This window comes from Cebidichthys violaceus, unplaced genomic scaffold (genome assembly GCF_023349555.1).
Source record: "Cebidichthys violaceus isolate CVI_PGR_0920_01 unplaced genomic scaffold, fCebVio1.0.p SCAF_8, whole genome shotgun sequence".
Lineage (NCBI taxonomy): Eukaryota > Metazoa > Chordata > Actinopteri > Perciformes > Stichaeidae > Cebidichthys > Cebidichthys violaceus.
Window position 1 is genome coordinate 15,270,798 of NW_027176964.1, and position 9,026 is coordinate 15,279,823.

A 9,026-nucleotide genomic window follows, 5' to 3' on the forward strand; every position below is an offset into this window, starting at 1 on the left:
AGAGAAAAGGAAGATAAGTACTATGTGTATGAGCAAGAAAAAAGACGTGGGGGGCTTTTACATAGATTAAACTTTGATTCAAGGAGCCAAGGAAAAGTGAGACTGGGCAGTAAAATGCTAAAGTGCTGTGAAAGCAAATAGCTTTGGGAAAAACCCGGAGGGGGGGGTAGTTTCAGGTCAACGGAAATACAGCAACGGCCTAACTTCACCTCTCCGGCCTTCATTTTTTCTTTTTCATACCATCCTGTACAGGAGGTAGAAAAATGCACTCTTTCCTGTTGCTCCTCCTCCTCTTCCCCTTGTCTGTCTACCCCACACACTTTCTCTACCCACTCTCTCTCCCGAGTGTGACTCAGCCGTTGGTACGGTCTGTTCTGTCTTTTCTATCGGCCTCCCCTGCATCTGGTGGCTCCATCCTAGCAGGGCGCGCGAATGCATGCCTGTCCACCAGCTCTGTGTGCTGACACAGGTAAGAGGGAGTAATCCGTGGCCTGGATGGAACTGAGGCTCCACCCCAGTACATCCCTGCCCTCTGCACCTCATTAATCCCCGCCTAACACAGACCTCGTGCGACGGTTGAAAGAGGCCACCTGTTGCTCTGGTCACGGGAGGACCGGTGGTCGGTGTCACCGGGGTCGAGGGTACTCGTCAGCGTCAGTGACAAACTCAAGTGTTTCTTTATAGATGGCGCTAAAGTTATTAAAAACGAAATAATAACATTTCTCACCATAGTAATACCCAAGCTCAAAGGTAGCTGGTGCTAAATGGAAAACGGATGAGCGGCATTCCTTTTCGCAGGAGCTTCAGGAAAGTCGTCTTTAACGACGTGGCAAATTCCTCGTGAAGTAGGTTCGATGAATTGTTTTCTGGTGAGTCAACGGCGGGCCGAGCAGGGAAAGGGCCGGCACATATCCTGCTATTGTCTTATCGCTTCCTTTCCTCTTCCATCTGTCCACAGCGTGTCCTCCGGTGCCCTCGCTGCCTCCTATCTCTGCTGACCCGAGGATAAGCTCAAAAGGACGACAAACGGCTCCACCGGAGACATACGGTGCATTTCACAGAACTACTTATCTCATTTTGTCAGTCAAAGAAATACCGAAATTGGAAAACAAAAAACAGACATAATGCACAGTGTCTGTTTTTTTTTGTTTTTTTTACAGCAATATACTGTGAAAGAAAGCAACGGATTACGTAAATTGACAAAACCCTCATCAGTTTATTGTCTTTCAGCAAGAAAAAGGTCAGGATCTCACATTGCTTAGCTTCACCCGAGGAGTTTCCTCAATCCCCCCCCCCCCCCCCCCCCAGTGGAGTTATATTTTTATAAGAGGCTTAATCACCCTCCTTCCATAAACCAAACCTCAGAAATACATTTTACAGTTTCTCTGTACAGAGTATCTATTGTCCTCAAACTTGAAAAAATGTGCCAAGTTCAACATGGATTCCTTTCCTCTTAAGCTATGTAGGCTGCATGTCATGAAAAAAAAAAAACAAACATTCATAGCTCGAGCAATGCCACAGTTCAAGTAATGGAGGCAGGATACTTCCGGACCTCTGGCAGTTCACACAAACATCGGAGGCCACATCATACCGACGCCACCAAAAGAGAGTGCATGTTTGTGGCAAATGTCAACCTCTCATAACAGCATTACCTTCTTCACCACCACCACCATCATCATCATCATCATCATCATCATCATCGTCACACACTGCAACAGTAGAAACACTGTTGGATTGCACTTTCTTCAAGCTTTCATCTTGTGGCATGTTTATAGAAAAAATATATATAGAATACAAAAAGGTTATACTTCTTTGAGTAACAGAATATAACATACAGTACTTCAGATTATGTTTTGATCAGCACATCAGCAGGTGTACATTAATTGCCCTCCCCTTGCCCAAATTGCAATAGCCAGACTTAACAGGGCTGTAGTTTTGCTCACTATTAAGTGCTTTGGTCAATGGGTATAACATTGAGTATGCTCTTACAATGGTATTCTACAGGATGTTAATGCTACATAGTTGTCCACTGTATATGAATGTCTTGTTAGGAAAAGGGGCAAATTGTCAAGATGCGCCACGACTTTTCACGTATTCACACGTGGCATTTTACCCAAAAAGAAACGACGGTTTGGTCCACCAAACCAGTATGACGGAAATCAGCCTGTTTACAGCACCACCCCCGCCCCCCGCCCCCCCCCCCCCCCCCCCGCACAAATGCACCAAGTAGTAGTAACGCATTTCTCATTCACAAGAACACAACGGGACATTTGGAGCACAGAAAAAATACATTTTACAATTAAAATTTTCATTTTTTCTAAAAAATTTTTAAGAGTGTCATGCAAAGAAGTATTTCATTCGAGTGAACTAAAATCTATTTTGCACTCCGCATACACTTCTGACAGCGTTTCCTGTTCTCCACATGAGTGCGCCTCAGTTTTACATGTGTGACACTAGTTCACCGTTTCTCTGACCCTCGTCATGGGTGTGTAAAGACAACTGTATACACCGGTGAAGGCAGCGCTCGGTTCATTTCTAGCAAAGTTGCTCAGTGACGCATGAAGCAAAAAAAAAAAAAAAAAAAAAAAAGTTTGACCTCAGGGTATAAAATTACCCGGATCTTCCGGCTGTCTAACTTTTAGGACCGAATGATTTAAACGAGGGCTATTCAAGTGTCAAACAAAAAACATTGTCAGCTGAGTTACAGACATCTCTTTCCCACTGTAGGTCGATGGGGAACAATCTTTCTAGGCCCCATGGCATCACGTGACAAAAACTGGAAATTGTAATTCCCCCGTTTGGCCACTATGTAGATTTGCTTCGTGTTACAATATGCCACAATGACAGGCAATCATAGAACCGGAGCAGGTCATTTTCTGATTGTTAGTATTATCGGTGACTAGGGAAGCACCAGACGATGATTACAAGCAGCTCCACAGAAGTAGTCTAAGCGGTTTTGGTTTTATGAACCTTTGTTAGTCGCTCTTTACTTTATAAGCTTGCAGCTCCTCGCGATCTCGGGTAGGTTGCTAGCGAACGTCTGCCATATATATGAAGTAGCTAGCTAAGCTAATTGGCTTCCTTTGTGATTGCCAGAGCATTGCGTAGAGCCCTGAATGTGTACATGGCTAGCTGACTTAATTGACTAATTGCTATAAACCAACTTATGGCATTCTTCCAAAATGAGGTGTAGCACCCTCTGCCCAACAAAACCATTTCATGAAATGTACACAGAGAGGGCGAATGTTAAAAGAGGTTCTCATTCTGTGCTTACGTGGAAATTAGCGAATACGTAAATACATTTATTGAGAAGGAAAAAAAAAGTTAGTTTTTTTTCTTCCTTTTGCTCAAATTAAAATTGTCTTTCCATGATACAGAATGTATCAACTAAATATAATTTATGTGTTCCAAAAGTGTTTTTTCTGTGCTCACAATGTGCCATCACACGCTCAGGAATGAGGCACAAATATAACTCAATAGCAACCAAATACATATATATATTTTTCTAAACTATTGGTCAAATTTTTTCAGAACTGAATACACTTTAACTAGAGAAATGGACATCTCCAGCAACTCTGGTTGTAAAAGTCAAAGTCAAACAAAAAAAAAAAAAAGGTGCAGCACCCGATGTCAGTGAGCAATTATCTGGTTGTCAACATCCCCACCGAAAAAAAAGGTGTCCATTAAACACACGGCAATAAATGAAGTACAAAAAAAAAAAATAATAAAAGCTTAAACGGTCTCTTCGAAAAACAAAAATTTAAAAAAAAGTTCAAGCTGACATTCAAGTTCCACTTCAATCTGTGAAATCCCATTCACAGAAACGATGGAATCACTGTAGTGCAAAACGTAACACGATGCACCTTCGATGCAGTCATTCTCGCAGGATACAGTAAACATGTCCTTTTTTTTTTTTTTTTTGTCTCTTTCCCCCCCCTCCCCCCGATGGATTTACATCTCTGGAGCGGCGGGCGGGAGCCCCGCCGTGTGTTTCGGAGTCTGTAAGAGTTTGCGTTCGTCTGCGTGTTGAGAAGGCGTGGTGGCCGCAGCTTTCGCGTGGACGGGATGCGACAGCCGGACGTCCAGGGCGTCGTTGTGTTGCGCTAAGGAGTGCAGGCGATAGTGCAGGACAAGGTCTTTCAGCGAGCAGTGGGCGTCGTATGGCTCAGCGAAGCCGTAGCCCTGCGGTGTGCTGTAGATCATGCAATGCTTCACTTCTTCATTCACGCTGTAATGACAGAAGAATCTCATCAGCGAGCGTCGCGCAATTACACTATGCGTTATAATAATAATAACAATAATCTTAAAAATCGATTCCTGATACTGCTTTCCAAAAAAATGATTACACTCACACAACGGAGCAGGCGTAGCATCCCTGTTTGCTGCTCTCGCGGATCAGGAACGTTCCGGGAGCCTTATCTTGAAGCACCTCCTCGGCCTGCGTCCGGCTCAGCTCTCCGACAAACCAGTTTGTCTCATCCTGATGAGGCAAATTCTTCTCGTCTCCCTTCAACACATATGTGCTGGAGAAAAAAAACCCAAAAACAACAAGCCTTGTATTGTAACACATCCGTAACAGTTGCGTTAAAAGCCTCTCATTTAAAAGCTCAAAGTCGCATCGTTAAATGTTTCTTTTTCGTACTTACTCATCGAGGCTGTCGCTCAGTATCCCCAGCCAGTCGTTTATGCGTTTCTGCCTGACGCCTTTGTGATTAAGCCAGCTAGCAAGGAGAAGTGTAAAGAAAAGCTTTAATTTTTGGATATTAGAATAGTTTAACGCTTCACAGAGCGGCTGGAGAAATATTTTTTTCCTGCAGATGCCACAAGACAATACGCCGACGGTACACTTACTTAAGGTACAGGTCTCTGATGTTGCGTAGCTGGATGATGTCAGGCCGCAAGCTGTTAATCTTCCTGTCCGTCTCCCTGTAGTCCTCCACCTGCGTCCTCAAGTCATCCTCCAGATGGATTTTGCTCTCGTATATCTCCCCGAGTCGACACTTCAGCTTCTCATAATTTATCAAAAAGCTAACAAGGAGAAGTAAAGGTCACGGGGTCTGAATGCGGTTCACGACAATAGCTCTGCATGCGGCCAAATTGAACCCCAATTTAAAAAAAGGACATTCTTTGGACCGTGATGTAATGAATTACCTCTCCAGATCTTTGTCGGCTCCCTCCGTCTGATTGTTCATCTCAAACTTTTCTCCGTAGCGCTCCTGTTCGCGACACTGCTCCTCGAAGATCAGCATCGTCTCGTTAAAGGCCTCAATTGCCGTTCGCTTCATCTGGATCTCCTTTGTCACAAACGATACGTCCACTTAGAAAAAGGACTCAGGAGACTGATGAACGTAAATCCTGCCGTGCTCTAACCTGAGCACTGATGTCGCAGCACAGACGGCAGAGAACATCAGAGCTCATTTAATGGGTTTGCTTTTACCTGTGAGGTCTTTGTGAAAGCTTCATAAAGACGATCAAACTCCTTTGACTTCTCCTGATAGTGACAGTGAACCTCCTTGAGCTTTCTTCCCGCGACATCGACAGTATCCTCTTTCACCTGAAGTAAAAAAAACCACTTAATATGTACAATTCCTCAGTATTAAAACAATAAACATTCTTTCAGACTCTTGAAAATTGAAAATACTGGCGCTCACTGACCTGCTGGAAGCGGGACACAGGATGGGTGAGCATTAGGTCCAGTGTGGCGTTGTACTCCACCAACGGGTGGTGCTGGTAGTGCCAAATGAGCTCCACCACGGAGGTGAACGTGAGGGGGTCGGAGAAGCCGTACTTCCCGTCGCAGTGGTAAATCTTGATCAGCTTGTTGTGCCCGTCTTTCCTGAGAAAGAATTCGATTATTGACTTAAAACTGAAACCCCCTGTTGATGTTTTTTTGCGGTCGTTACGATCAGACCCTGCTTACCTCAACGTCAGCGTGAAGTCTCCTTGTAGCTTCGTGGACGCGTCGCGCACCAGAAAAGAGCCATCCGGTGTGTCTCGGAGCTTCTCGTTCACCTCATCCCTGAAGGGAAAAATCAGTTAACGGTTAACAGGTCTAACTTTACCGATACGCTAAAGGATCAAACGGCACTATACTGGATGTTGGTAGTGAAGATATTTTACCTGGTTACGTCTCCCCAATACCATTCGGCGTCCTGTAGCGAATATGTAGGTGGCGAAGGGCAGTTGTTGTTGTTCATGGTGGAGGACACTGGCTTTGTTGACCTGGGGGGGAGAGCTACAAGCAGAAGGGAAAGGCAGTTTAAGGAAAGGAAACGCAAAAGGATCGGGATAGCAGCGAAGAGATCGCACAGCATTGATCCGTTGATCTGAGATCAGGTGAAGTACTGCAAACGCGGCTCTTTTAATATTATGACCCTTGCATTCACGGATGTCTCAGTATATGCGTGTTTAGGAAATGCAGTGTTCTGAATGTATACCCCCCCCCCCCCCCAACCGACACACATACAAACACACACACACTCTCTCTGTCACACCCTTGCTTGATGGAGCCTGTCAAAATCTTGGGACAAGCCCAGGCATGTCTCCAAGAGATATCACTTGCCAAATCATTACTAAGTGTGGTCAGCACTGAAAAAAAAAAAAAGAAAAAAAAAAGAGGAAATGTGGCAGTCAGTCCTCGTTTTCTGAGCCCCATCAGTCAACAAAATGTGAAACATGTTTTCTTTTAGTGGTCCAGAAATCCTAAACCTCTGTGTGCTCAGCTGCCTGCAACTCTTGCAAGGCAGATAAAAAAAAAAGTCCAACTTGTTAAGTTTGCAGCAGCCTCTGGCTCTGTCCTGAAGTGCACGAAAAGGCATTGAGTAATCCATAAATTATATTATGAGTCTCTTGGACCACCCCTCCCATTTTCAGAACGACTGCACGCCAACAGGCACTCTTTAAGTTTTCCATCAACCTTTCAAGGAATATTATCTGCGAGCGTGGCTGAAAGACTAAAGCGTTTTCCCTAAAAAAAAAAAAAAATAGAAAAAAGAGGGCAAACCGCATCAAGAGGAGGTGAAGGGCGATATATTTCACTGCGGGACAACAGTGCCTTTCATGAGGCAGTAGGGGAGAATACAAGAGCGGCCTCAGAGAGGAGAAAATGTGGGTTTCTCCCACCATCCGCTCTCCTCTTTTTCCTGACCTTAAAATAAACAAAAGGCAGGTGCAGCAGCACAGTGGCGGTGCACAAAAAAAAAAAAAACGTTAAAAAAAAAGCCGAAGCTCCTGAACTCAGCAAAATTAAATCCGCACACCTCCCCCCCCCCTTATCTGTCTCCTGCCAAGAAACTCCACCGGCTTCCAAAACACACACACACGCGCGCGCGCGCATACCAGCACAGACGAGAGCAACGTGAATTAAAGTGTGGAGTAATAACTAATATTTAATCAAATGTGTCCAATTCAGAAAAGACAGCGAAGTCTGAATTGTCACGAGGAGCGTCTTTGCAGCACAGGCAGCACAGGAACAATAAAGCGCGTCTGTATTGTTGTTATGGTGTCACTAGTAATCCCTTTAAGCCCTTACTCTATTGTGTCATATCAACTGCAGGCATTTATAATAAACATACAAATATATAAAGTGCGGGGCTTACATTAATGGTGCAATTTGAATTTGCTGGTGTCAAATTAAAATGAGCTATAGGTGGTTATTTAGAATTAAGGCACTATAGCGCCACAATTAAAAGTGTTGTGCACATGTTAAGCCAACGCGATAACGCGCGTTGAGGTCAAGTGACAAAATGTAAATAAGAAATGAAGTGTTCGTGAGTCACCCGGAGTTTAAGTCATGAGACGAGCCGTCTAGTGCCTCTAGCCTACTTCCAGAGCTAGCGCACAAATTAACCACGGCTGGCTGCAGAGGAGAACAAAGCGGTCGTTTCATGCGGCGCTTTATTAACGCAACGCTTCTAAACCGCGTTCTATTCCTAAAAAAAAAACCGCACCGATTCACGTTGTCACCACGCATGCAGTGAATTGCGTTCGATTCGTGGGGGAGAGATGCGAAAACTGTCACAGGTTTTGTGTCCCAAGTTTTTTGACATCTGCGCCCGGGACAAAAGAAAGCCACTGCGCCTGGTTCCACCGAAAGGTATTACGTAATTGGCAAGTGAATTGCGCTATGCATGCCTGGGCAATGCCACTGGGGGAGCTCAGCACCGAGGACCCGGGCCATTATAACGTTTTTACTATCACCTGCACGGCGTTTGTCAGATGTCAGCTTCAGTAAAAGGCGCTACATGAGAGGATGCACGCAAAAAAGGAGAAAGCAGAAAAAGCGAATTCTTTTATTTTTTGTTGGACCCTCCGCAGATCAGACAATGGCTGCCTTTAACCCTAACTTACCTGGTGGTGCTTGATCCATTTCGATGTAGAATAAACCTTCGGGAGGATAAACCATTCCTGATCCAAAAGAGTAGTCCAGGCTGCTGTTGCTGTCTCTTGCACGAAAATGAAAATTAATAAAAGAAAAACGCTCGTTTCTTTTGCCGCAAATTTAGACTACTTCAATGCAGTCGCAAACGCCACGTCCTGCATAGATTCGGAGAAAAATAAAACTCCTTTGATTCCGAGTTCGTGAAACATCCCGAAGTCCAACTGTGTATTCTCAACATATCCTGTCTAACTGAGGGTTATTTCGCACAGATAGATTGTCACTTGGTGCCTTCTTGCTGCGCGGCGGAGCTCTACTTTACTTCATCTCGGAAGTAGAGCGACTTTAAAGGGCTGTTCGTAACATCATCTTGGAGCGGTCCAACCGACGACAGGGGGAGGTTTGTTTTTCTTGCAAGGTCTCGCGGTCACGTAAAACATTCCCAGTCAAGTTTATGTGTCACAGCTAAATAAAAAACACTGTTTTCTAAGTATGATTTGCGAAAAAACATTTTAATATGTGAATTCCACTCGCGGATACTTGGTGTGTGCCACATTAGCGACACCCTAAGCTGTAATGGTTCATTCCAGACCGTTTCATTCAGCTCTCCTCAAGCTGCACAGTTTAACAGCTGAAAAATTCCTTTCAG

At 44.5% G+C, this 9,026-nt stretch overlaps 1 protein-coding gene across 2 annotated transcripts; it reads right to left on the minus strand.

Moving 5' to 3' along the window:
• Positions 1-2,214: 2,214 nt before the first annotated feature.
• LOC137892741 (phosphatidylinositol 3-kinase regulatory subunit gamma-like) lies at positions 2,215-8,687 on the minus strand. Of its 2 annotated transcripts, none has more exons than XM_068738097.1 (10): positions 8,350-8,687; positions 6,121-6,235; positions 5,921-6,019; positions 5,656-5,836; positions 5,438-5,554; positions 5,152-5,291; positions 4,852-5,028; positions 4,647-4,721; positions 4,353-4,523; positions 2,215-4,228 (listed from the first exon to the last, which is right to left on the minus strand). In XM_068738097.1, exons 1-10 carry the CDS (start codon positions 8,402-8,404, stop codon positions 3,952-3,954), a joined length of 1,407 nt encoding a protein of 468 aa, XP_068594198.1. In that variant the 5' UTR covers positions 8,405-8,687; the 3' UTR covers positions 2,215-3,951. The 2 variants fall into 2 exon arrangements, with proteins under 2 accessions (XP_068594198.1, XP_068594197.1); XM_068738096.1 differs by having other exon boundaries at positions 5,152-5,294.
• Positions 8,688-9,026: the final 339 nt, after the last annotated feature.

Bases quoted from the DNA above. Each gene is read 5' to 3' on its own strand.
- LOC137892741 (XM_068738096.1), bottom strand. From the start codon at position 8,404: ATGGTTTATCCTCCCGAAGGTTTATTCTACATCGAAATGGATCAAGCA. The intron at 6,236-8,349 runs GTAAGTTAGGGT...TTCTGCTTGTAG, and splicing joins AATGGATCAAGCACCACCAG to CTCTCCCCCCCAGGTCAACA. The intron at 5,029-5,151 runs GTAATTCATTAC...TCTCCTTGTTAG, and splicing joins GCCGACAAAGATCTGGAGAG to CTTTTTGATAAATTATGAGA.